The following is a 27,469-nucleotide window of genomic DNA, read 5'->3' as shown; positions in this document are numbered from 1 at the left end:
AATTACTTATATAAGATGTTAAATTTATGTAAGTACTTAGTGTGTGTGGTCTCTCTCTCTCTCTCTCTCTCTCTCTCTCTCTCTCTCTCTCTGACAGGCTCATACATATATCCCAGGTTCCCTTTGAACTCACAATTCTTGTGCCTCCTGAGTGTTGGGATTACAAGCCCGTACCACTCCTGACTAACCTTTGCTCTTTATAGGTTGATTGTCTCAGGTATTGCATTATAGTAATATGAAGTTGACTAGTACAATGATCTGGGAAATGTCTGAGTCCAGAGGTCCCAGCAGGGACCCAGCAGGTCCATCCTGTTTATTTTGTAGCCATGGGACCAGCTCAGAGAAAGTAAATTTCCCACTTCCCTGTCCATCCCTCTGTCCCAGCCCCAGTCCCCGCTCCTCCCCTTCCTCTAGGAACTATTCATCTGATGAAGAAGCAACAGCCAGGAACAGTCAGGCTGAAAGAAGCCAGCCCAGGCAGAATCTGGCATGTTCCTCTTGGCCTCACCTTCTCTGGGCTCTCGCCTTCCAACTTCCTCTGGTCATTCAGGATTTCCTCCTTCAAGTCTTGCAACTCTGCACAGGCGCTGACAGCTCTATCCACCTGGGGCCAGAGCAGGGAGAAGGGGGACAGCAGAGGAGGGAGCAGGGTCAAACAAAGATGGGAAGGAAGAGGATTGTCAGAGAGAAAGGGGATGTAGGGAGGAAGAGCCTCCCCATCAGTGAGAGGAACAACTGTCCCCTCTGCTGACTTGGTCCAGTGCCTCACTCACCTCCTCGACCATCTTCCTTCCTTGGGGTACCATATGGACAAACCTCTGGATGGCTTGGAACTGCTCCATGGGCAAGGGTTTGGTCAACAAGGAGGGTGCTCTGACAAGGAGCAAAGGGTCAACAGCATGATCAGAGACAGCCATACTGCTTACCCTTCCACTACCCATACAGCACAGGGAGCTATCAGGCTACAGGCTCCTTCTGAATCCCACTGGGGGAAGTAAGGCCCAGAAAGGTCATGTGCCTCACTCCTGGGTACCAGCAAATCTGTAGCACACAAGGAAATGATTCCCCCAATGCCCGGTCTCCAGTTCTGTTTCTGAACATGGCCCCATCAACCCAGAGGCAGCCTTGCCCTCTCCTCTACTTTCCTTACAACCCCTTGGCTGGTGGGACCCTGGCAACTCACTCTGGCTGGGAGGCAGCCCTGCTGTGGTGGAACAGTACCAGGGTACCCAGGGCCATGCCCAGGTTGGTCCTACCCACGCCTGACTGGCAGCTGAAGAGGAGGGCAGGGGGAAGTCCATGGGCACCATGGAGCCGCAGTAGGCTGGGAGTCTCCTGGGGGAAGGAACATGAAGGACTATCAGGTGATCATGTGACTGGATAACCCGGAGGTTGAGACCACAGTCACGTTCATAGCGTGTGCTGCAAGCTGAGGCCTGACAAGAGGCACAGCATCTGCTGTCAAACCCATAACCAGATCTTCTCCACCTGCCCCCAGGGCCTCAGATACTACCCCTGCCCAGGCTCAAGGAAATATGGAGAGCAGGCCAGGAATTAGAGGGGAGTATCTGTGGGGTCTGGAATACACTGCTCATAGAAAAGCACACCCATCCACGTAGAAGAGAAAGGTCCTTGGTACTCAGGAAATATCCAGAAACATCTGTGGGGCAAGGATCGCAAGCTTCACTAAAGAAATGAGGGAAGGGCTGGAGAAATGGCTCAGCAGTTAAGAGCACGGAGGCTAACAACCATCCTAAACTTTAATTACAGGAAATTCAACTCCTTCTCCTGGCCTTTTCTGGCCTTGCATGCATGTGGTGCACTTAGATACACACAGGCAAGATACACAAAATAAAAATAACTCAATAATCAAAAAATAAATGAGGAAGGGGAATGTGATGTCTCCAAGACTACCCTGCAAGTCCACTGCCATGGCTAGAATCTAGTGTTCCCTGTGCTAGGCTCTGACATGGAGGATGTACAATGTGTGTACCATGAATGCAAACCACCCACACACACAGACATGTACACGCACACTGCAAAGGGAACAAAAACAAACACAATAACATAGATACTAGCCAGGTATTGTACCCCACGCCTTTTATCCTAGCACAGCACTTGGAAGGCAGAGGCAGGTGGATCTCTGTGAGTCCGAGGCCAGCCTGGTCTGCATAGAGTTCCAGGCCAGCTGGGGCTACAGGGAGACCCTGTCTCAAAAAGACCAAAAAAGGAAAAAAAAGAAAGAACATAGATACCTCCTCACATCCTGACACACTGGATCCCATACACAATATGCATCAAGCCTTGCACTGAACACCAGAGGCCACACCATGGACTATCTCTATGGAGACTAATTGCAGCATCTGTTCCCTCCCACTGCTCCCAGCACTCCTCCCCCAATCCATCCCACTTACCCGAAGGACACTGACAAAGGCATCAAACTGGGTTTCCAAAGGGGCCCCTTGCTCTGGCAGGGGCAGGCGGTGATACCTGCCAGGAGAAGTGGGCAGCCCATGAGCCAGGCCACGCCAGTGGGCAGCAACCCAAGCCACATTCCCAAGCACCGGCCCAACATAGGAAACTGAGGGAGCATCTTGGAAGCCAGCCCAGGGCAATGCCAGCCCCAGATACCTGTAGGTAGGCTGCAGAAAGAGTGGCCGCTTATACACCTCCTCTGTCACATGTATGTCATCCTCACCCCGGATGACCACAGTGTGTGGTTCCCCCCTCAGGTCCTCTGTGTTGTGATATACACGGTACATGTTCTCACTCAGCTGGGCAAAGTCATGGATCTAAAGTGAGATGAAGGGGTCAGAGGGATATGACGGGAGCATCCAGACCCTCCCTCCTCCTCCCTGCCAATCTCTGGTGACTGAGCCACACAGAGGCCCCATATAGGCTCCAGTGTCACTCTGTCCTGCCTGGAATAATCAACCCTGCAGGGACTGACCATGGCACCTTGGGAGCCTGCAGGAGGGCTCTGCCCAGTGGGAAGCAGGAATGTACTAAGCCACCTGAATGCCAGGACAAGGCAAAGCTCAGCCAGAGAACACAGGAGGCCTGAAGAGAAGGCAGGAGGAAGATGTTCCCAGGAAGGCCTGGAGCCCTGCCCACAGGCATCTCCAGAGCACTGTGCCCCCACATTCCACTCACACACATTTGTGGTATGTCTGCTATCTCAGAGACCCCTGTCCCTCAAAACACAAACATCTGTGCCATGGAAACAGGCGGAATCCCAGAGACAAACCTAGCAAAACTGACACCCCAGGGCCCCATATGACAAGTGAGCAGCCAAACTTCAGTCTTGGGACTCTTAGTCTAGCACTCTTAACACCTGGACAGACCCCTTTTTAAACCAACATTGGACAGCAAAGGAGAAGCAGGGTGGAAAAGGGACAGAATCAGGGGAGCTGGGAACAGGAATTCAACCCTGTAACAAGTCACTTAACCAAGCAGGACATAAAACTTGGGGAGTATAAGCCAGCAAAGCCACCCCAGAGTGGGATGTTTCTGCAGAGCTGAGCTATGGGCTGAGGTCCTGGCTCAGCCATCTGAGGCCACCTAGGGGGAAGGACTCCCACCTGCTCCATAGGCCCTCACCTCTTTCCGGATGGCCAGCTCCAGGCTTTCAGCCCCAACCCCCGGCCTTTGGCCCTGGAGATTCTCATGAAGGTTCTGTTTCTCTCGAGGTGTATAGGACAGGAAGTCTTCCTCGGCACGCAGGAACAGCACTGGCTCCTCCCGTACACAGAAGATGACACACTCCTGGCAGAAAGAAGCCATCACCCTGTCCTGCAGGGACACCTGATACCTACCCAACCTCTAGGCCTTCACCCTCCCTCATCCAGGACCAAGCACCTGACCAGTCCCTGCAACCTGAATCCCAGAGAAACCAAGATCAGTGTAACTACCTGGACCCCCTGGACCATCCTGGACCTCCAATAGCAGTGGGCAGGAACCCCTTTCCCCTCCAGGCCACTATCCTTTGAATCTCCTGGGCTTAGCTTTGTTTCTTTTTCATTTTTCTTTCTTTCTTTTTTTGAAACAGGGTCTCACTATGTAGCTCTGGCTGACCTGGAACTTGCCATGTAGACCAGGCTGGCCTCAAACTCACAGAGATCTCTGCCTGCTTCTGCTGGAATTAATGGCATGTGCCATCACAGAAGGCATCATTTTAACATTGTCAATGCATCTATCTTTTCTCTCTGGGTGGGCCACACATCCCCCTGGCAGAATTATTCTGTCATTTCCATGTGCCCCCAATGCCTAGCAGAGAGCCCTGGGTAAATCAAGAGTTTGGTAAATAAAGATCAGCTGAAGATGTAATGTCCCCACAGTCACTCATTCACTGAGTGTCTTCAGGCAGGAGACCCCTCTCCCAGGAATGCAGGGTCAGGCGAGGAAGATGGGACTGGCACACAATCCCTACCCCATTCTGGTTCATTCTGGCCGCTCAACCTCAGCCCAGGTTAATCTAGAGCCCGCCACTGCTGAGGAACCTGGGGTCACAATAGCCTTGGCTTCATCCAAGAAAGAACAAAACCACCTCAATTCAGGCAGGTGAGGGGAGAAGGAAAGCAGACATTTGGAGTATAACTGTCTGAGTCTGAACCTTGAAGCACCACGCAGGAGCAGTGTGACCTTGAGTGAGTCATTTACCCTCACTAGACCTCAGAGTCCTAGTCTGTAAAATGAATCTAGCACCCCTCCCTCATAGGGTTGATGGAGATTTAAGGTGTCAGTTGAGACCATCATGTGACAGTGTCTAGAGCTGGCAACTGACCGTTCTTGTCACCTATCACCCTTCACTTCCTGCAAGGCTTCAGAGTGGGGTATACAGGGGGCTTCTGACCCTGGGCTCCCTCACACAGGGTAAAGCAATAAACATCTGCCAGTTTCCCAACCCGTTGTCAGCCATGGGTTGACTGCCCTGGAGGTCAAGGTCTGGGAAAGCCTGCCCAAGACCATACCCCCTTCCCAGAGCCCCTGCCTCAAGGGACAGTCTGGGATGTGTCGAGCTCACCTTGTGCCCATCCTTCCGTAGTTTATGAAGGACCTGACTGAATCCCAAGAGGCTAGGCTGCCCCATGCCAAACACAGGGAGCCCACCTCGCACCTGCCGGAAGTTGGGGGCCCCACAGCTTCCCAAGGTGCCCAGTACGTCCGTCTTCTCAGTGATGTCCCGTACCAGGAAGTAGCGGCCCTGACAGGAAGAGAGCCACAGGGAATCACTCAGGGGACCCAAGGGAATGATCCACAGGTAGGACTTTGTCCTGGGCCCCCAGGGGAAAAGGGGTGGGGGGATGGCCCTGTCCTCAAGTTGCCTGCAGGTTCATATGACAGACATGACAAAGATATAAGAATCAGAGAAGGCTTCAGGTAGGAGGTGGCCTTGGAGCCAGGCCTTGAAGAGAGCATGGAGAGGTACTACAGGGCAAAGCTGGCTCCACAGGGGGCCCACAGCTTCCCTGGAAGAAGACAGATGTCCCTCACCCCTAGAAAGGCAAATGAAGAAGGGGCATATCTGGGAAACAAAGATCCAACCAGAAGATAACAAGGCCAGCTCCTCCCTGGGCTGAAAGGATGCAGTGACTGTAGAGAAAAGACCAGAACACTGGCTGGTCAAGAGTTTGTTTCCAGGCAAAACAGAACTCTGGGTCATCTCACATGACCCATGCCTCCATCAGACCCCAAACTCCCATGACCTGATAGACAGAGAATGAGCCAGAAATTCCCACCATGATTATCCACATGGTAAACCAGTCATTGTTCATTCAGTGCCTATGCTATGCTAAATGCTGTTCACAGGATGACAGGGCCAAACAACAGAGGAGAGAAAAGAAGCTAAGCTGGAGAAGTTCTGAAACTCTAAAAGATAGAGAACTCTAGCCTTTGGGAGTAGGATCTGGGGTCCCTGGGGCCTTGTAGCCCCCATTGCCATTCCCCCTGGTTTCTCAGGAGGTGAAGGCAGGATGAAGACCAACAGAGAATGTAGGAAAGGGACCCAGGAAACCAACAGGCTGGGTTCCCAAAGAGAGAACAGTGGGCTGAGCAGGTGGTTAAGAAGGACTAAGGGGCTGGAGCATAGCTCAGCAGGAGAATGCTTCCCTAGAATCCACCAGTGATGGGCTGGGGACATGGCTCAGTGGTAAAGCACTTGCCTAGAATCCTCCAATGAGGACCTGGGGGCGTGGCTCAGTGGTACAGTGCTTCCCTAGAATCCACCAGAGAGGGCCTGTGGTAGCGCATCTGCCTAGAATATACCAGTGAGGGGCTGGGGACATGGCTCAGTGGTAGAACACTTGCCTAGCATGTGAAAGGCCCTGTGTTCCAAGAAGGGCCAAGAGACAGAGATAGAGTCAGAGAAGTGGGGGTGGAGGAGAGGCAGGGAAGGGTAAGGAAGGTGGGAAGGGAGGGCCTGCCCTCACCTGCACCAGGTAGTGCTCAGGAGTGGCATCTGAGAGCCGGCCCATCCTATAATGGGCCTTGAGCAGCTCATCGTGGATCTGGAACTCCTCCTTACAATTGTACCTGCCAGAGGCACAGTAGAAACCGAGTAGTCAGGGTCCCCTCTACCTTCACCGGAACCCACAGCAGGGCCACCCCACCCCTACCCATACAGCATCTTCCAACAGCCACTCCTCCCCTTTACCCTCTGACAGAACACCAGAACTGAGACTAAGACCTGGGCTTATCCACAGGTAATAAGAAGTGGATGGGTGAAACAATGGTCCAATAAAACGTCATTCACATTAACAGATGGTAGGCCAGATTTGGCCTGCAGGATGCAGTGAACTGCTGACTCTGCTGAATGACCTCTAAGGTACCTTCCACCTAAAACCCAAGGAGGGCTGCACGTACAGCCCATTCCTACTGGACTTTTACAGCTGGCCAGTGACTATATGAGCCACATCACTTGGTTCCAAATTTCCCCTAAATTCTCTGCTTATGTTGATAAGGAAACAAAGGCCCAGATGGGGACAAGGAGGTAGAGCCAGGCTAGACCTGCTTTTCCCAAGGGTGTCTTCAAGGCCCAAATTGACTTTCATTGTGTGTCAGAACAGACTCCCAGACAACGTCCTATTGTGTGACATCTCTTTCCTCCTTTTATCCCAAGCTCGGTGATTTATAGTGATTACTGCTTTCCTGGCAGGCTGCTTTCCCGGGGCTAGCAGGCTGGATCAATCTTTCTACCCACAGGCTTTCTTCCACAGAAGGCCCATCTTCCAGGTCGCTGCCTATATAGGGCATACTTAGTTTTTAGTCTATCATATCATCCTTCCTGCATCCCAGAAAGACCCAGAGATAGAGAAGCATGGTGGGCAAGTGTGGTAGAAAGACTCAGGCTTCCTGGTTCCCCAGGAGGCAGACTCTGTGTCCCTCAGTTCTCCTGTCCCAGCTCCCAGTAAATACCCGCTCATTCACCCACACAAGGGCAGATGGGAGTCTGGCCTTCTTCTGGCCTCCTCTGGACTAGTGTGTCCAGGTCCCTGAACTGTCCACCTCCTCAGTCCAGTGTTTCTAAAGGCCCTGACTAGGAACATCAAAGAAGAACTCCCAGCTTTCCAGTCCCGGACTCTTAGAAAAATCCATTACTCACCTCCATTTTGAGCCAGAATCACCAACTTTGAAAGAAAAACATCTCTATTCTAAGCATCTCAGTATACATACACTTCCTTGAAAAGGTTTGGTCAAAACTCGTTTTCAAGAGGATGTCATTCTGGTCTCCCTCTCTTGCCCATGTTTCTGGCACTGTGCACATGGTAAACAACCTGAGTTAAAGACTCACAAGAGACCCAGCTTGGCTACCTGCTTGCTGTGTGAGTTCAGAAACACTGCTTAACTTCTCTGGGTGGACCTCAGTGTTTTTTATTTTTTATTGAGACAGGTCTCCCTGTAGCCCCAGCTGGCCTGGAACTCACTATGTAGACCAGGCTGGCCTCCATCTCACAAAGATCTTCAGCCTTCTCCTGATGCTGAGATTAAAGGTGTGCACCACCACGCCTGGCATCAGTGCTTTTACCTACAAGCCTGGACTATCTATAAGTATTAGGTAAGGAAAGCCACCATACCACACAGGCCCTGTCTTCCAGCAACATGATCACATGTTCCCTGTTACTCACGTGATCACAACAGGAGCCACCTTGTTAGGGATGATGGACTTGGCTTTGCTGTTGTGCAAGCTGGTGGTGTGGAAGGAGTGGACGCTGAGCGACTGCTTGCCATCCATGGTGTCACTACCCTGCAGGCCCTCGAAGGGAGCAGCTGCTGAGACTGTCTGCTGGGCTGTGCTTGCCGTTGTACCCATAGTCTGCCAGCAGCCTCAGGACCCCAGGCCTGCAGGTAAGAGGGCACATGGTTCAGAGGGTCTGGGAAAAGCCACAGTAGGGGAAGACCCTGGCCTTACCCACCCCCATCCAGGAAAAAGCAGCTCCATCATGGATATAGACAGAGTAGGCTTGCACATCTGTTCTGGGGCTCCAGGAATCACAGGTTTCCAGAGTGCCTGCCATGTGCCTGGTTTCTGATGAATTTTCAGGGAGTTATAGACAAAGCAACACAAAGACCAGGCATGGCTCCTTAGAGGGGCCTCTTTGGGGCCTCATGAGCCCACCTCTGCTCCCTTAGAGTTCTCCAAGAAAGAGATGGAGGCAGGCCAGGGCCAAGAATGGGCAAGAGGAAGGGAGGCCAGAAAACCAGCAAGCCAGGACCCCAGAGAGTGGAGAATAGGGTAGACCGTGCTGGCCACTAAGAAGGGCTGAGGGACTGGGATGCAGTTCAGCAATAGAGTGCTTATCATGGGGTGGCATAAAGGTACAGTCAGGAAGAGTTAGCCACCCACAGAGATGATATGGGCTCAGAACTTCCAGGCTCAAATAAGCTGGAGATGAAGCATTGTTGGATAGAGAGAACCAGAGCAGGAAGGGTTCAGATGGGAACAGGATGCAGGGCCTTCTCTAATCCACACATTCCCCTCACACAGGGGCCGTGCTCATCTTCTCTCTAAGCTTCCGATGAAGTGGGCACACAAGCAGACATTCTACCCATGAGTTCCATAAAATGGGGTCAGACGCATTCAGACTAGGTAAATGCCCAGCAGATCAAGTGTTCAGAGAAAACAGCAGCCCTAGAACCTAATACCAACATCTGATCACCTCTATCAACCTCAGGGGTGGAGAACTTCCCCACCCACAGTATGCTGGGCACTCTGGATTCAGGGTGCATGAGATGGGTGGGCTACACTCATGCTTTGTTGATGGGGGTGTTGACTGCAAGAACCAAACACTAGAAACAACCTCCAGTCAATAGAGAAGGTACGGAGTGCTGGCTGAGCTACAGGAATATGAAGCAGCTATCAAATCTCTCCAATTAATGAGGGAGATGTGGGTAGAGCAAAAGGTGGATGGTGTGGCCCGCACAGTAGTTCTTATTACATTTGCTTATTTATTTGTGTATATATTGGGGTGGGGGGCACATAGTACATGTAAGGAGGTCAGAGGACAACTTGCGGGAGTCAGTTCTCTCCTTTTACCATACGGGACGCAGGATCTAACTTGGGTATTCAGGCTTGACAACAAGCACCTTTATCGCTGAGTCATCTTGCCTACCTGAGGTTACAATGTTTATTCCTTTTTATCTGCATTTTCTGATTTTTCTTCTCTGAATTTAGGGAATAAAGTTAAAACCTATATAGAACAAATAAAGGGATGTCTCAGGAAGAGAGCTGGGATGCAGCTGAGGAGCTGTAGGATATGAGGAGAGACTTAGGAGTCTGCTGGGAAGGAAAGGGCTGGGGGTCCCACATAGAGAATAGAAGACATGCAGAAGGGATCGTGGGAGTTTCTGCAAACTCAATGGCCACACAGGGCACTGATATTACGGGATGGTGGGGATCCTGGCAGCTCCTCACCCTACTTCACACTTGGGAGATAGCTCACTCTGCAGTCAGAACAACTCTCCAAGCCATCTGCAATGAGCATAGGCTACCCCACATCATGTGGGCTGTCTGTTCCTGATCACACTCTCCCCTGCCCCCAGCACTCCACTGTCACCTCAGGATGTGAATGATGGGCACAAAGCCAGGCCAGGTCAGTCTACAGTCCCCAGTGCCCAAGTGGGCTCTCCTCTCATGTTTCTCTAACAGTATACAAAGATGCTCCTTGAACATAAGCTGAACAGGTGACTCATCTGCCCTTCTAGAACCTTCTCTAACTACTGATGGTTCCTGACTCATCTGGAAAGAGTTCCCCTCTTCTATTCAGCCCCAGGAGCCTCATAACAGCATGACAGTCCTGGTGACACCCTTACCTTGTGTTTACTAGAGTTCATGTCCCTGACCCTTCATCTCTTCATATTCAACGTAGTCTTAGAAAGATATCTCTTTCTCTCTCTCTCTCTCTCTCTCTCTCTCTCTCTCTCTCTCTCTCTCTCTCTCTCTCTCTCCCCCTCCCTCCCTCCCTCCCTCTCTCTCTCACCTTTACACTCCCAAACAGAAAAGCAGGCAGTTCACAGAGCAAGGCTCCCCAATGGATCCCAGCTGGTAGACTACAGAGTGGGAACTCTCTCCTTCACCAGCCTCTCCAGCTGTCAGACTCCAAACAGTGCCCACTCAAATTTCCCAGGCCCCTCCCAGCAACCTGGCCCAAAGGAATGTGAGTGAGAACAGCTCCAAGAGAGGAGCACATGGAGAGATGGGTGGGTAGGAGGCAACAGCTGGCTACAGCTGCCAGAGACCAGATGGGGACCCATTCCCACAGGATGGGCTCCACTCCACCCTCTGCCTCCTCTCTGCCTGCCTTGGGCTCACAGACAATGACAGTCCCCAGCCGGTACCCTGGAAGGGCAGCCAACAGACAAAACAGACATGCGCAGCTGGCAGAAAAGCAGCTGGGGTGGGGGGAAGGGCAGCATCCTTTGAAAACTGAATGGGCCTCCAAAATATGTGGAGCAGGGAAGCAAGCCCGGGTATCCTTCACCTCAAAACCTCTCTTCAGCCAACCATACACAGTAAGTCCTGCAGGTCGGGAGCCTTCAACCTACTGGCCATGGCTGGGAGCCTTGGGCAGCTTCCTCCTCAGGGTTCCTGTCCTAGTGACAGTGAGTGCCAGAGTCTGAAGGCCCTGCCATCTGCAGGTCCATCTGACTACTAAGGTCAGTGTGGTCCTAGTTATCAGACCACTACTGACCACTACCGGGGTCAGCAAGGGCAGGGCAGGGATGTGGGTGGGCTCCCTAGTGCTTAATCCTCTGCTGGGGGATTCTAGGAGTGGAAGGTAGATGGTTAGGGTGAGACTAGACTATCTGAGGTGTCCATGAGCCTGGAAGGTTTGTAAACAATGATGTCTGTGTCTGCTTTGTGTAACTATAACAAAATACCTGGAGTAATGAACTGACAAAAAGGTTTGTTCTGGCCCACAGATTTTGAGATTTCAGTCCATGGTAGGTTGGCCCCATTGTTTCTGGGACTGTGGTAAGACAGAAGCATGTGGTAAAGGGGTATCAATGAGGAGGTCTCCTGACTGCCAGGAGTTTGTCACATATTATCCTGTTTAGTCCTGATCCATCTAAAAGGTACCAACTTTCATTACTCAATATCAAGTTAAAAAAAAAAAACCAAAAACCCATACTCAGGGTTTTTATAAAGATACCCAGGAATGCCAAATAAACACACATTTGTCTTCAGTAACAAATTTTGGGGAAATGGAATGGGCAAGAATTGAGATAGTGTCTCCCTGTAGCCCCAGCTAGCCTGGAACTCACTTTGTAGACTAGCCTCAATCTCAAAAAGATCCACCTGCCTCTGCCTCCTGAGTACTGGGATTAAAGGTGATGATATGCAACAGTGCCCAGCCAGTGACAAATTTTTAAATAACTAAGCCCTAGTGACACCTGGAAGCCCCAGATGTCATACACAGCTGACCAGGTGAGGGCCTGTTGCTACTTCTGAAAATGGTTTTAAAGTTTTGTTTTAATTCTTTTTGACGTAGTTCTGGCTGCCCAGGAATTCATTATGAGGTCCAGGCTGGCTTTGAACTCCTGACAACCTCCAGCCTCAACCCCTCCCCCCTCATGTGCTGGAATGAGTGGTGTAAGCCGCCACACCAGGCAGTTTTGAGGCCACACTTACCACATGACCCAGCCATTCAGTCTGAGGGACTGACTGAAGAGAATGAAGGAAGGCCCATCCACAGCATCACAACTCACATGGGGGTGCCTGAGACCACCACAGACTGACATCAGCTGACAGACAGACTGAACATTGTAAATCAGTGCCATGGGGGCACACTAGCCAACAGAGACACTAATTATAGCAGACACTTCACTGTGACAAACTCAAAACAGCATACCAAGACTTCAACCTGCATAACCTCAATCGAGGTGGCACATAGCCTTCTAGAAGGAGCAGGAACAGGAGCAGACAGCAGGCTATAAGGGGCTCTGGGCTGCACAGGGGCTCAAAGGCACCTTGCAGGACAGAGCTGCCCTGATTTTCCAGAGCTGATAAACAGTATACTTGCTTTTTTTTCTTTTGGCTTGTTTGATTGATTTTTCTCTCTCTCTCTTTTTTGAGATAGGGTCTTGTATAGTCCAGACTTGCATCAAACTCAATAAGTAGTCAAGGATGACCTTGAACTCCTGATCTTCCTGCCTTCATTTCCTAAGGGCTAAGGTTACAGGTATGGGGGCTGGAGAGATGGCTCAGCAGTTAAGAGCACTGGCTGTTCCTGTGGAGGACCCAGGTTTGATTCCCAGCACCCACATGGAGGTTAACGACTGTCTGTAACACCAGTTCCAGGGGAACCTGACGCCCCCTTCTGACCTCCACAGACACTGCACGACACAGGTGCACTTAGATACACACAAACAATACACTCAAACACAAAAAAATAAAAATAATAAACAAAATATTTTTAAGAAAAAGACTACAGGCATGGACCACCACGCCCAGTTTGCATGGCGTGACCCAGGGCTTCGTGCATGCTAAGCAAGCACTGAACCTACTAAGCTATATCCCCAACCCTGATTAATATATATATTTTTTTATCTTTTTTGAGACAGGGACTCCCCAGTAGCCCCAGCTGGCCTGAAACTCACTATGTAGACCAGGCTGGCCTCGAACTCACGGAGATCCGCCTGCCTCTACCTCCCGAGTGCTGGGACTAAAGGCATGCGCCACCACACCCGGCTTGATTAATATTTTTTACATAATTTTATTACATGTATTTATCTGTTGGCTATGGGGGAAGATTGGAGTGTACCACAGTATGCATGTGGAGATCTAAGGACAACTTGCACGAGTTGGTTTTCTCCTTCCACCATGTGAATCCCAGGGATTGAACTAAGGTCATGAGGCTTGGCACCAAGCCACCTCCACCTGTTGAGCCATCACGCTGGCCCATGATTTTTGAGACAGAGCCTCACTATGCATGTCAGGCTGGTCTCAAACTCGGGGTCCTCTCATCTTAGCCTCCTGCGTGCTGAAATTACAGGTGCATACCACCACACTGGCAAATAAAAGGAAAAGGTGGTCATCCCTCCCGTGGTGCTCACCCCTCCATGCCTATCTCCCTACCAACTCACAGCTCCTCTGCTGTGCCACCTTGGGCAAATTCCATCTCTGGGCCTTGGTTGCTACTTCTGAGAAATGGGGATAACAGAACTCCCTTGTGGGTGGTTGCAAAGGTTAAATAATATCGTGTTTGTAAAGACCTCCACAGTAATCACCAGAGAGAGTACTCAAGAAAAATCAGGCTACTAAACATTTGGGGGCACCTGACCATGAAGACTGTGCTGGGCCACACACCACAGTAATCACCCACTGGTGGCACTACTGAGTACTAGACATGGAGTCTGTCCACACTAATATGTGCTCCAAGTGTGACATTCAACCTTGATTTTTAGTGTGTATTTGTGACATGTGTGAGAGAGAACGGGTGTGTAAATGTCATGATGGAATGGTGGTGTGTGCAAACAAACCACTGCATGTGTATGGAGGTCAGAGAACAACTTTTGAGGATTGGTTCTCTCCTTCCACTGTGAGACCCAGGGATTGAACTCAGATCATCAGGCTTGTACAGCAAGCAATTTTACCCACAGAGTCATCTTGCCAGCCCCCATCATGGAGTCTAAACATTATACACATACATGCACACACACACACACACCACATATTCTCACACGCATATACACACAAAACAGAATGAAAGACATCTCATTAACACATTATGTTGGAAGCTGAAGAGATCTTGTCTCAAAAAACAAAACAAAAGGCCAGGTATGGTGGTGCACACCTTTAATCCCAGCACTTGGGAGGCAGAGGCAGGCGGATCTCTGTGAGTTCAAGGCCAGGGGGGCTATAGGGAGACCCTGTCTCCAAAAGATCCCCCCCAAAAAAAGAAAAATCTCTTTAGGAAAGTTATTGCAGGAGCCTGGGGAGATGGCTGAGTAGGTAAAGTGCTCACCCAAACACTGCACTTCAGATCCCCAGAACCCAGGTAAATGTCGGGTGGGTGGGGTGGTCTGTTCAATTCCTGCCTCAGAAAGCAAAGCGGGGATCCCAGAGCAAACTGGCTATCAAGGCTAGCAGTATCAGTAAGATCTGGGTTCAATTGAGAGATTCTGCCTCAAATATTAAGGTGGAAGAGGGAACAAGGAAGACAGACATTATCAACCTTGAGCCTATGTACACACACACACACACACACACATGCACACACACAAACACACATATATACATACACATGAAAAGAATGAAAAATAATTATTTTGGAAGTGTCTCCATGACACATTGACCTTCCAAAGATACCTGTGTTGGACCTTGGAAGGCTCAGAATACATCTGAACTGAGGGAGAAAAATTGGGGATCTATAGGCCAAAGGGGGCCATGTGCATGGGTCTTGTGCATGAGTCTCATGGTGCTATAGTAATCACCAATTAGAGAATTTCAGATCAGATAAAGAGTTTCATAAAAATCCCCATATCTTAGACTGGCGAGATGGCTCAGCAGGTAAGTGGGCTTGCATCCAAGTCTGACAACCCGAGTTCAATACCCATATGGTAGTAAGAACTTCCTCTCGAAAGTTACCCTCTGACCTCCTATGATCTGTGCATGCTGTGGCACACGCGCAACCGCACACATAAATTATTAATTAATTTTTAAATGTAATATAAAATTTTTAAATGCCCAGAGTGTCTTCATCCCTCAGAGGAAGGGCAGGGATGGCTTCTCAATTCAGGGCTACCCAGGGCCAAGGCTTCATTGTAAATACTCAGGTCACATGAGCAACTTCTAGCTAATGGGATGCCAAGGTCCAGGATCCTTCCTTATGAAATCTTTTCCTCTTTCTTCCATCCTGTGGCCTGGAACACAGATGTGATGGCAGAAGCTTTGCAGCCATCTTGAGCCATAAGCACATGAACAACCTAGGGATGGTGTAGATCCAATTTTCTGAGGGAAACCATGGAGCGGAGCCACCACGGCAGGCCTGGTCTACAAAACTCTGGGTTTGGATAGGACAGAGAAATAAACTTCCATCTTGTATAAACTCCTGTGATTTGGCTTTTTCTATAACTTGCAGTCAAATCTAATCCTGACTAATGTAACCTGTTATTTTTAGGCTCAACTCCCAGCGACCACAAGCCACAAGGCCACAGGACCTAATGCCTCTTTCCCTCTTGCAGAATGTCAACTTTCCCTGACAGTGGCCAGAACCGGTGGGTCTGCATTCAGGGACGCCAGAGTATGATAGTAGAGGGTCACAGAGCACAGAAGACAACAGCCACCAGGGCCCTGGGGGAGCTGAGGAGATGCTATCAGACACTCCCCACCAGATACAGGTTGAGAGTTCTGACATCTATCCTGTTCCCTGTTGTGGACAGAAACCAAGCCTCTGCTGTTCCCAGAGGAGAGCCCCATCTACAGGATAGAGCCTTTCTTTGTCTCTCCTGAGCCATGAGTGTCCCTACAAAGCAAGAAAGGGCCATAGGAAGTGAGGGGCCCAACCAGACTGGTCTGTTTTGAATACACCAGGAGGTCAGTGTATGGGTCCCCAAAAGGGCCAGAGGCTCCAGAGAAGACAGCTCTTCCCTTAGCTTCTGACTTCTGTGGCTTCCCAGAATTCTGGAAACAGCACACAGGTGGGAGCAGGAGCAGACAACAGGACTAAGTACTTTGGATTCTTCAAGGTCAACAGAAACCCAGAATCCCTTGGGACCCTGAAGGGCACTGCCTGTCCACTCCCCTGGCTGCTACCTGGGCCTCAGAGTCCCTCCCAGAAAGAGATGTTTTAACAAGGATGACCAACCTTTTTGGCTTCTCTGGGCCACATAGGGATATCCAACCTGCAGCTTTCAGGTTATGAGAGTATACATGCACAATGCTGTAATCTACAAAGTCTGTGCTCCACCAATGCACAATCTAGTTCCAAAAGAAAAAAATAGCCTGGTGTGGTGGCACACGCCTTTAACTCCAGCACTTGGGAGGCAGAGGCCAGCCTGGTCTACATAGGGAGTTCCAGGACAGCTGGGGCTACAGAGAGACTCTGTCTCAAAAAGACAGAAAAGAAAAAAATCTGGACTAGAGAACTAGAGAGATGGCTCAGCAATTAGGAGCACTAGATGCTTGCAGAGGTCCTGGATTCAGTTCCCAGCACCCACATGGTGGCTCACAATTAGTCTTAACTCCAGCACCAGAGAATCTGACACCCTCTTCTGGCCTCCATGGACACTGCACACAAATGGCATATTTATATATATACTAATATAAATAAAAATAAATATTTTTTAAACACGCCAAAAAAAAAAAAAAACCTCAATATGTTATATGTAAGTTTACAATTTGTTATTGGGCCACATTAATAACTATCCTCAATCACATGCAGCCCTCGAGCTTCAGGTCACAGACCCCTGTACTGCCCAAGCCCTCAAGGACCTCCCAGGACATAGGTCCTTCCTTGCTTCTGTTCCTTGATGATGTCCTTGGGTTCCAGGACATCATAAGGAATGCCATCCCCACCCTCACACCCTCCACCTCATCCACCCACAGTCCACAGAAAAGTCCCACACTCCATCACCTTTGACCAACGGCCTCCCCTCAACCAACTTTGTGTTTGGTAAGTACACCAGCCCACAGGCTTGAACCCATGATTCATATAGGTTTGAAATGCCACTTAGTGAGTGAATTTCACCTTTCCCAGCACTCTAGAGCAGAGGGCTACTGTCCCGCTCAGCAGGTGGGATAAACTAAAGTTCAGAGAGTTCACTGCCTGATACAGCCAGAGCTCCAGGCCTTCCCACGGCCCCAGCCCCACCTGTCCCCCAGATCTCGCCTGATACTGCCCTAGCCTTCCTAGTGGACACACAGGGAGGCCCAAACAGGGATGGGCAAAAGGCAGAGAACATGCTGAGCAGGGGCAGCATCCCTTCCATGGCCACAGCCTCCCACACACCCATGGCAGCCAGATGCCCAGGGCGGTAACAATGGAGCTAAAAATAGGCTGGTCCATCTTGGGGACAGTGGGGCTGAACAGCCAGCTGCAGGAAACATCTGCCCAGCTTCAGAACAAACTCAGAGGAAGTCACCAAGTTACAACATTCCAGCTGGGGTGGAGCTTTGAAACTTTCAAGGGCAGAGGGGGCTGGGGAGATGGCTCAGTCTCTCTCTCTCTCTCTCTCTCTCTCACAAATTAATGTGATTTCATTTTTTTAAATGTTTGCAAAAAGGTGGATAGTGCCTGAGGAATGACACCAAGGTTAACTCTGGACTCCATACACACGTGCATGCGTGCACACACATACACACACACACACACACACACGTCTCTTTCAGGGCTGTACTTGGGGCAAGGGCTCAGATCAGCCCCTCACTTGGCCCAGGCCTTGACCCTCAACTCTTAAGACAGGGACAAACAGGTATGGGTGTACATGGTCACAATAGAGTCTGACACAACCCCCCTCCCCAGCCCGGCACCAACACAAATCTTAGAATCTAAGTCAGAGGTGCCTTTGAGATTCCAATCTGCTCTCATTTCAAAGAGGAGGAAACTGAGGCCCAGAGGTAGCCAGAGACCTGTCCAAAGTCACAGAAACTGTGGGCTAGGGGAGGGGGGGATCCAAGCATCTTCCCATCCCTGCACCTCTCTACCAATTTGCTTGTTTGCCCAGAACCCAAGAAGACCCTGACCAGGGACACACGCCTACTCTAGAGCACATGCATAGCAAGCAGAAGAAACAGATTCCTATCTAAAGGATTTCAAGTAGACTCAAAAGAAGGAACTTCCCCAAAACCAGCACAGCCACCTTCTCCATCCTATGACTCCTATGTACACAAAACTCCAGCAGAATAAACTATTCACAGTCCCTGGAACAGTAATACCAACAGGTCTTTGCAGATAATTATTAATAAAAATAGTAAGCAAAGGTGCCACCAACAACAAGCTGGGAATTTTGCCTTGGAAATCCATAAAGAACAGGTAGGTGGTCTCTCGGCTGGTGGGTCAGCCAGTCTGTGGGGCCTGGCTCCAGCTTCACTCCAACCTCACTCTGGCTCATTCCACATCTTCCAGCCCAGCTCACCCTGCAGCTCCCTCCCCTCCCACAGCCCAGTCCCACATGGACACCAAGAAGCTTTCTGTCCATCACACATACACATGGGGTCCCACAAGGCAAGCAGGTGCTGGGGTTAGCATTCAGTGGCATCCCAGGGCCTGGCAGGGCATGGTACAAAGGAACCCTTGAATAAATGAAACTGGGGAGTTTTTTTGTTGTTATTGTTTGGTTTTTGTTTGTTTTGTTTGTCTGTTTTTTTTTGTTTTTTTTTTTTTTTTTTTTTTTTTTTCCTTGTAGCCCCAGCTGTCCTGGAATTTTTTTTTGGTCTTTTTGAGACAGGTTTTGTAGCCCCAGCTGGCCTAGAACTCTCTATGTAGACCAGGCTGGCCTTGAACTCACAGAGATCTGCCTGCCTCTGCCTCCTGCTTCCCAAGTGCTGGGATTAAAGGCATGTGCCTCCAAGTCGGCTCCTAAGCTGGGAAGGTTTTAAAACAAGAACAACAAAAGGATAGATTTTTAGACATCTCTGCAACTGGAAGAAATGAGACAGCACAGGTGCTGTTTTAGCCCGGGGTGGGGAACACAGCACTTGTTCCACAAAGAGCCACCATGTGCCCATTGAAAACGATGGGCAGGGAGGGGGATGCTGAACCCTAAATCCCACACAGCTGAGAAGACCAGTAAGGATGGGGCATGGAGGCCAGAAGCCTTGGACACCAGAGGGAGCAGGTGACTGAAAGCGCTCCCGTCAGAGAGGCACACCCCACCCTGGAGGTCAGTGGCCTGGCTGAGACCCTGGGTCTCTTCTGATGAATCATGCCCTCCTGTCTCTCAGAGGGGCAAGAAAAACGGGCCAGCTACAAACTCCCCCCACACCCCAGGCCCCTCACTCATACCAGAAAGGTGTTTTATGTGGGTACTCGAACTCCAGTCCTCATATAAAAAGCATGAGGCAAGTCCTTTACCCTGCCCTCAATTTTTGTTTTAGGTCATATAGTCCAGGCTAGCCTTGAAGTCACCATGTAGCCAAAGATGACCTTAAACTCCTGATCCTCCTGCCACTATCTTCTAAGTAGATGGGATTGTGGGTGTGCACAACCACATCCAGACAAACAATGACCTTGACAGCACTTTTTAGGGAACAAGGATAAAAATTATAGCAGGGCCAGGAATGGTGGCGCACTCTCAGTACTTGTGAGGCAGAGCCAAGTGAATCTCTGCAGAGTTCCAGGTAAGCCTGGTCTATATACTGAGTTCCAGGCCAGCTGGGGCTACAGGGAGAGCCTGTCTGTCTCTGTCTCTGTCTCTGTCTCTGTCTCTGTCTCTGTCTCTCTCTCTCTCTCTCTCACACACACACACACACACACACACACATACACATATGCACACAAGTAACAGTGGATTAGGAAAATGGCTGACTGGGTCAAATACTTGCTGTTGAAGCATAAAGAACTGAATTCAATCCCCACACCCATATAAACAATCCAGGCACATCATTTATCCACACATACACACACCCATGTACATACACACACAAAGATGATGGACAGAATAAAGTATAAGTGAAACTGTTACCTATAAACTTGAAAACAATGACATCAGGTAACAGTGGTCCCCAAGAGAGAACAGGCACTATGCTCGAAGGAAGGCGGTGCCCCACATGGGCTGGACTGTGCACTCCAAAGACACAAACTCGCTGAGACAAAAATGAGCCAGTGTCATCTAAGGGTACCCAAGTAAGGTAGTGAATGTGAGCTGGAGCCTTAGCTTTATGATGAGGCAGGAGGATCAGGGGTTCAAAGCCAGTCTCTGCTACATACTGAATTTGAAGACAACCTGAGCTACATGAGGCCCTCTTGAGAGAGAGAGAGAGAGAGAGAGAGAGAGAGAGAGAGAGATTGAGAGAGACTTACCAGGCATGGTGGCATATACCTTTAATCCCGGCACTTGAGAGGCAGAAGCAGGCAGATCTTTGTGAGATGGAGGCCAGTCTGGTCCTCATAGTAAATTCCAGGCCAGCTGGGGCTAAAGTGAGACCTTGTCTCAAAAAGAAAGAAAAGAAAAACAAAGGCAAACTGCATTTAAGCTGTTCCCCCCAGTGTAGCCAGCTTTTTGAATCTAAAAGGTGTGTTTTCACTTAAAACAGGGGGGTTCTCAAAAAAGGAGAGGAAGAGCTGGAGACACTCAGCAGTTAAGATCACTGACTATTCTTGCAGAGGACCTGAGCTCAGTTCCCAGCACCCACATGGTGGCTAACAACCATCTGTAACTCAAGTTCCAGGGGATCCAACGCCCTCTTCTAGCAATCACAGGCATTCCACACATAGGTGCACTTACATACATGTAGGTAAAACACTCGTACACATAAAATATAAATAAATAAATTTTTAAAAAGGAAAGGAGTAGGTAAGGGTGTTTTTGGTCAATGGTAAAATCAGACCTTTCAGTGGAAAAATCAGATTCTAGCAAACTTATATCATGAGTCCTATAGCTTCCCAAAGCATAAGGGTTGTTCTGTTGATAAGTGCAATATTAACAGTAATTGAGAGGCTGGGATGTAGCTCAGTTGGTAGAGTGCTTGCCTCGCATACACGAGGCCCTGGGTTTGAGCCCGAGCACCATATAAACCAGTGTAGTGGTACATGTCTTATACTTGCAAGGTAGAGACAGGAGGATCAGATGTTTAAGGCTGTCTTCAGCTACATAGAGAGTTTAAGTACAGCTTGGGATACATGAGGCCCTGTCTCAAAGGATCCGCATGCCTGCTTAACCAGTATTTCCCCAATTGCCCATGCCTGATGTTACAAAAATAACACACAGACACACTGACACAGACACACACACACACACACACATACACACACACACACAAATGTTATTCATGGGATTGGGGTTTTAATAGAATACAGAAAGGGGTTGGAGAGATGGCTCATTGGTTAAGAACACCAGCTACTCTTGAATAGGACCTGGGTTCAATTCCCAGCACCGACATGGCAGCTGACAACTGACCATAACTACAATTCCAGGGGACCAGACGCCCTCTTCTGATCTCCTTGAGCGTTGCATGGCACAGGTGCACCTATCTACATGCATGCATTACATTCATACATATTAGCATTTCCAGATTCCCAAATCAAGCTTAAGAATCAATTGCTGGGTCAGTGAAGATGGCTTAGTGGGTAAAGGGGCTTGCCACCAAGGCTGATGATCTGAATTCCATCCCCAGGATACGTATGGTGGAAGAAGAGAACCAGGAACCAACTCCAAAATTTGTCTGCTGACCTCTTCAAACATGGAATGTTCTCAAACCCCCCAACACACACATCAGGCATCCAAAATAAATAAGTAACATGTAAGAATTTGGGGGAGGGGCAGGTGTGGTGGCATATGCCTTCAATTCTAGTACTGGGGAGGCAAAGGAAGGCAGATTTCTGTGAGATCTAAGCCACAGATCTATACAGTGAGACCTTGTCTGAAAAAAAAGAATCTACTGCTGGTCATATTTTTAAATAGTATCAAAAGAAAATAGCCCTAGGCTACTGCAACATTCCTTTCCTCCCCAACTGTGCATCTATGTGCAGCTGAGCTTTCCCCACACTTGAATCAAGCAGCTGATCAGCCCACTGAGTGGGAACAGACATGGGAATCCAGCTGGCTTGCACTGGGTCAGACATCAAAGGGACCTGGGACTGTGAAACAATGACACTCTGGCCATGTGTGTACACATGGGACACGTCTGGAAAGATAAAACCCAAAGCACTAGTGGTGAGCATGGTTATCTGCGGTGGGAAGACCTGCGCGACTTTTCACATCTTCCAAAATACCTTTATTTTCTCTGATCTTTTGAGTTTTGGTTTTGATTGTATGGGAATAAACCCAGGGCTTCAAGCCTGTAAGGTGTGATTTAGCTTTACCTGCAGACCTGTTCTCCATTCTTCCCACCATACAATGTCTACTAGATTTACACAGTAAGGTTGTTAGGACCAGCAACTGCAGTTCAGTATCAACTTTAGAGCCAAAGAGATGTTGAGCCCTGAGATTTCCCTAAGGTACTACCCCAAGAGACCCCTAAACACCTTCCCATGGGAAAAACCAGGATGCTGAAGTCAATGCTGTCTGCCCCAGAAGCCTATCTGGGCCTTGCCTCTCTGTACCCCATTTCCTGAGGGTAATGGGGTTAAATGAGGTCATTCTGTGCTGGCCTGACCAAATCATCTCTCACACATAGGCAGCCCTAGGTTCCCCAGAAGAATAGAAGTCCAAGGGTGACAATCAGCTTCCTTGCCTCACACCACTGCCCTGTGAGTGGCACCCTGGTCATGGTTCCCCTACAACTGCACTGCGGTCTAGCTGCCTGGCTCCTGGTCTGATCTTAGGGAGTCCCACGCCCTTCTGGGCCTCAGTGTTCCTGGGAATAAAGAACCAGGCTGGACACTGCACTTGCCCTCATGGAGCTTCCTTGCCGCCGCCCCCCTCCCACACACACACACTCACTCACTCACTCACTCACTCACTCACTCACTCACGCCCTGGAACTCCAGGCAGGAAAGAGAGATAGCTTATCCAGATAGGAAGTGACCTTTCAGATAAAATAACAGGCCAGCATTCCATCAGGAGCCCCCACCTGTTGGTGATCTGGGGTCATGGGAGTTGGGAATGTGTGGGCACATGGAAGCTAAGGAGGAAACAGGAATTACTGCTGGAAAACCAGGCACATGGCAGCCCCTGGGCTGGGAAGTGACCTCATTTCACACTCTGTCCTCTTAGTTTCCGCCCCTGGCAGGGAAAGCACTTAACCCTGAGAGGGCCATGTTTCCCCAGGTCCTGGCCAGTTCCACACAAGCCAGGGCAAGAGCATTTAGGCTTTCTTCTAGTTGTCCTAAATCACAGATAAAGAAACTGAGGCCATAGAATCCAACGCCTTTCGAACTACCCTAAACTGCAGACAGAGGGAGGTGTTGACTAGCCATCAGAAAAGCAAGGAAGTCCGGCATGGTGGCACACGCCTTTAATCCCAGCATTTGGGAGGCAGAGGCAGGCAGAGCTCTGTGAGTTCAAGGCCAGCTGGGGCTACAGGGAGACCCTGTCGCAAAAAAGACAGAAAAAAAGAAGAGAAGCAAGGAGGCCTATCTGAAGGAAGAGGCAATAAAGGTGGTTCTGGCAAGTTGAAGAACAGCATTATGTCCAGAGGACACTAAACAGATGCTCAGTGCTGTGCAGAACCTCCCAGAAAGTCATATGGTACCTATGGGGCCAGGATATCAGATGCTTGAGAGGTACTACCTGGGCCAGACAATAGGACAGAGGCATGGCCACAGCTTGGATCAGCCTCAGGTAACCATATGGAGGAAAAAGCATGTGGGAAGCCCAGTAAGTATGCCATATTCCTACAGAACCACTGGAGCCTGAGACTTGGCCACTTCATGCCAATACTCCACCAGCTCCAAATAAGAGAATGGAATTCCCATAGCAACAACAGCCAAGGCCAGGTCTGCAACAGATACCAACACCAGGGCACTAAGCAAGCAGGGCCCTGGGCTTCAGCCTCAGCCCACCCCCAGCAGCTACACAGCCTTGGCGAAAACTCTCAGTCCACGCAGGCCTCAGTGTCCATCAGATAAAAACAATGCGGCCAACAATGCTCAAGTGACCTGTGAGCCTCACCTACGGGCCCACGGCTAGCACTCCCCACACACCCACAGTGATAGTTTTTCCCTGTGCCTTGCAGGCTACCAAGCTTAGAGGAGTGGTAAAGAAATACCAGCACCAGGGCTGGAGACATGGCTCAGCAGTTAAGAGCACTGGCTCCTCTTGCAGAGGACCTGGGTTCAATTCCCAGAACACATATGGCAGCTAACAACTGTCTGTAACTCCAGTTCCAGGGGATCCAATGCCCTCTTCTAACCTCCATGGGCATTGTGCAACGTGGGCACACCTACCTACATGCAGGCATTACACTCATACACATAAAATAAAAATAAAAAATAAAATATAAAAAAATATATATCAGCACCAAATTCAAACTTAAAGGGCACCAGACACCGACCAGCCAAGACCAGCCCCCAAGCCCCTTGCCCTAACCACTCTCAGCCAAGGGAACAGCAGGGAGGGGCACCAGCTGGACAGAAGATGGTATTCGGTTTCTCCTCTTCCTGTTTATCTGTCCTCAACATCCAGATGCCCCTGGTGCTGTTTGTTCAGGGAAAGTCAGGAGACATCCTGCAGTGTGGCCAGCCGGGCTTCCCTGCTAGCCTGGTGTTGGGGGTCTTCTGAGGCCCACCTGCCTGCAGAGCCCTGCCTGGTTCTGAGGCTTCTGTAGCTGCACCAAGAAGGGGCACCAGTGCCTGGGAGGCAGGACCATCACTGTCCCCACCTTGGTACCAATCAGCTCCATGGCACCTATAGGCTCTGCGTACAGAAGAGGAGAGTCAACGAGGATTCCGAGCAATGACCTATGCACGCTCTGGGGTTCAGAACACAGAGCCTAAGCTATACACAGAGAGCCTAGGCTATTCACATGAAGCCTAGGCTATGCAGGCAGGTAGACCTGGCATCCCAGCCCGGCTCTCCAATGGCATGCTATGTCACACCTTGGCCAAGTTAGGAACTTCTCTGAACCATGCTCTCTCATCTGTAAAATGAGGCTCCTGTTAATACCCACTTCACAGGGCTGTGAGGACAGGATAGGATAGGGCAGGGTAATGGGTGGCACCTGGCAAATATCAGTAGCTATTATACACCCTCCCCATGCTGTCCCTCACTCAACCCTCAAATGTGAAATGCTTGAAAAACAACACAGACACAAAGTCAGGAGGATCCTGAGTGCAAGGCCAGCCTGGACTACACAGCAAGACGGTGTCTCAAAATAAACAAAAAAGTATGGTCCAGAAAGGAAGGAAATTCTGACAGGTGGGACCACATGAAGGAATCCTGGGACTACAGCTGTTCAAATACACCAGAAACAAGAGAAGGAACACTACAGCCTCCACTTCCACTTCCGATACCAACCCTGCAGTCAGTCACACAGCCAGGAAGTGGGACTACAGCTGCCAGGGGCTGGGGAGCTGGTGTCTAATGGGCACAGAGTTTCTGCTTGAAAAGATGAAAACATTCTAGAAGGACTGGGGACACAGCTCATTTGGTAGAGTTCTTGCCTAGCATGTATGTGATCCGGGGTTTAATTCCCACACATCAGGCATGGTGACAGGGAGCATATAATCCGGCACTTGGGAGGTGGAAAGCAGGAAGATCAGGCCGGTGGGTGGGTGGGGCAAGGTAAAGCTTGGCTTGGAGGTTGTATCTGGTTTGGAGAAGGCTAGGGGGTCAGATAGCCTCATTGACAGTCTGAGTTACCACAGGACCTTGAGCAAACTACTTCCTGTCACAGGCCCTCTGGAAGCTCCTCAGCTTCCTTCTTAGTACAACAAGAGTTCCATCCCATCAGCCAGCACCTCACTCCTGGACCCCTCTCCTAAGAAGGTAAGCATGCCCGGTCTTCAGAGGAAGCATTCATAAAAGGGAGAAAAAGGGAAGTGATCTGGGTCTGAAAACCCAGAGTCTGGGGGCTGGAGAGATGGCTCAGCGATTAAGAGCACAGGCTGCTCTTGCAGAGACCGGGGTTCGGTTCTCAGCACCCACATGGCACTAAAAACGGTCCTTAACTCCAGTTCCAGAGGATCAGACACCCTCCTCTGGCCTCCGCAGGCACAAGGCGTGCATGTGGCACACTCGCTGCTTTCAAACCAGCCCTTCTAGAAGCACCACAAGGGAAGTCCCACACCTCACCTCAGTGGGGGGGTGCAGTCAGAGTGCAGGTGACTTTAATGGCACACACCAGTGGTCCCTGCAAACAGGACATAGCAGGATTGTGAGTTCAAGTCCGTGGTGGATGAGATGACTCACTGAGTAAAGGCACTTGCTGTGCAAGCCTGACAACCTAAATTTAATCCCTACATAAAGATGGAGAGGACCAACTCCATAGAGATGTCCTCAACAAACTTATCACGCACATACATACACACACAATAGTAATAAAATTTTAAATTATTTAAAAATTTTAAAGCACATCTAAGGAAAGGGAGAAGGAAGAGAGGAACACAGGGAATACATGATCTAAAGTCCACCTTCAGGCAATGCGTAAGGAGCTAATGAAACGTAAGTGAATTTTGCTTAGATTAGTCCCCATCCCCAAGATGGCTCACATTCACATGTAAATATTCAACATTTTGGACTGGAAAGATGGCTCAGCAGTTAAGAGCACTGGCTGCTTTTGCAGAGAACCTGAGTTTGGTTCCCAGTACCACATGGGTAACAACTACCCTAACTCCAATTCCAGGGGATCTGATGCCCTCTTCTGACCTCTGAAGGCATGTACATACATGCATGCAGACAAAGCACTCATAAAGAATTTTTTTTCTTTTGGTCTTTTTGAGACAGGGTCTCTCTGTAGCCCCACCTGTCCTGGAACTCACTATGTAGACCAGGCTGGCCTTGAACTCATAGAGATCGCCTGCTTCTACCTCCCAAGTGCTGGGATTAAAGGTGTGTGCCACCACACCTGGCCAAAATAAAGATTTTTAATTCAACATTTCCAAATAAAAAAACTAAAATCCAAAAGAGAAGTACTTCCAGTCTTAAACATTCCATATAGGAAAACTCAACCTTGTATGTCCGTCCAGTGGAATACTACACAGCAATGAAATAGAGCAAACTACAACACCTGCAGCCCCGTGGACCATCAGATTCCATGTGGGAGTTAAGAAGCCAGTACAAGCCAGGCGTGATGGCTCATGCTTTTAGTCCCAGCAGAAACAGGCAGATCTCTGTGAATTAAAGCCAGCCTGGTCCACATAGTGAGTTTCAGGCCAGCTGGAGCTACAGGGAGACCCTGTCTCAAAAAGACCAAAAAAGAAAAGCCAGTACA

The 27,469-nt window shown here is 49.6% G+C and overlaps 1 protein-coding gene across 2 annotated transcripts in view; it reads right to left on the bottom strand.

Moving 5' to 3' along the window:
- Window positions 1-27,469, bottom strand: part of Pald1 (phosphatase domain containing paladin 1) — a 71,390-nt gene that overhangs the window by 32,074 nt on the left and 11,847 nt on the right. For both annotated transcript variants that reach the window (XM_008833901.3, XM_008833902.3), the window contains exons 2-10: window positions 8,124-8,337; window positions 6,429-6,531; window positions 5,024-5,203; window positions 3,601-3,765; window positions 2,632-2,792; window positions 2,415-2,490; window positions 1,184-1,335; window positions 774-873; window positions 509-604 (exon numbers count right to left, since the gene is read on the bottom strand). In XM_008833901.3, the coding sequence (XP_008832123.1) occupies window positions 509-604; window positions 774-873; window positions 1,184-1,335; window positions 2,415-2,490; window positions 2,632-2,792; window positions 3,601-3,765; window positions 5,024-5,203; window positions 6,429-6,531; window positions 8,124-8,308 (1,218 nt within the window). In that variant the 5' untranslated portion in view covers window positions 8,309-8,337. The remainder of the gene's footprint in view (window positions 1-508; window positions 605-773; window positions 874-1,183; window positions 1,336-2,414; window positions 2,491-2,631; window positions 2,793-3,600; window positions 3,766-5,023; window positions 5,204-6,428; window positions 6,532-8,123; window positions 8,338-27,469) is intronic.

Source organism: Nannospalax galili, unplaced genomic scaffold, assembly GCF_000622305.1.
Source record: "Nannospalax galili isolate Female #2095 unplaced genomic scaffold, S.galili_v1.0 scaffold2257, whole genome shotgun sequence".
Taxonomy (NCBI): domain Eukaryota; kingdom Metazoa; phylum Chordata; class Mammalia; order Rodentia; family Spalacidae; genus Nannospalax; species Nannospalax galili.
The sequence above is the reverse complement of the archived record's forward strand: the minus strand, read 5'-3'. Positions and strand labels throughout refer to the sequence as shown.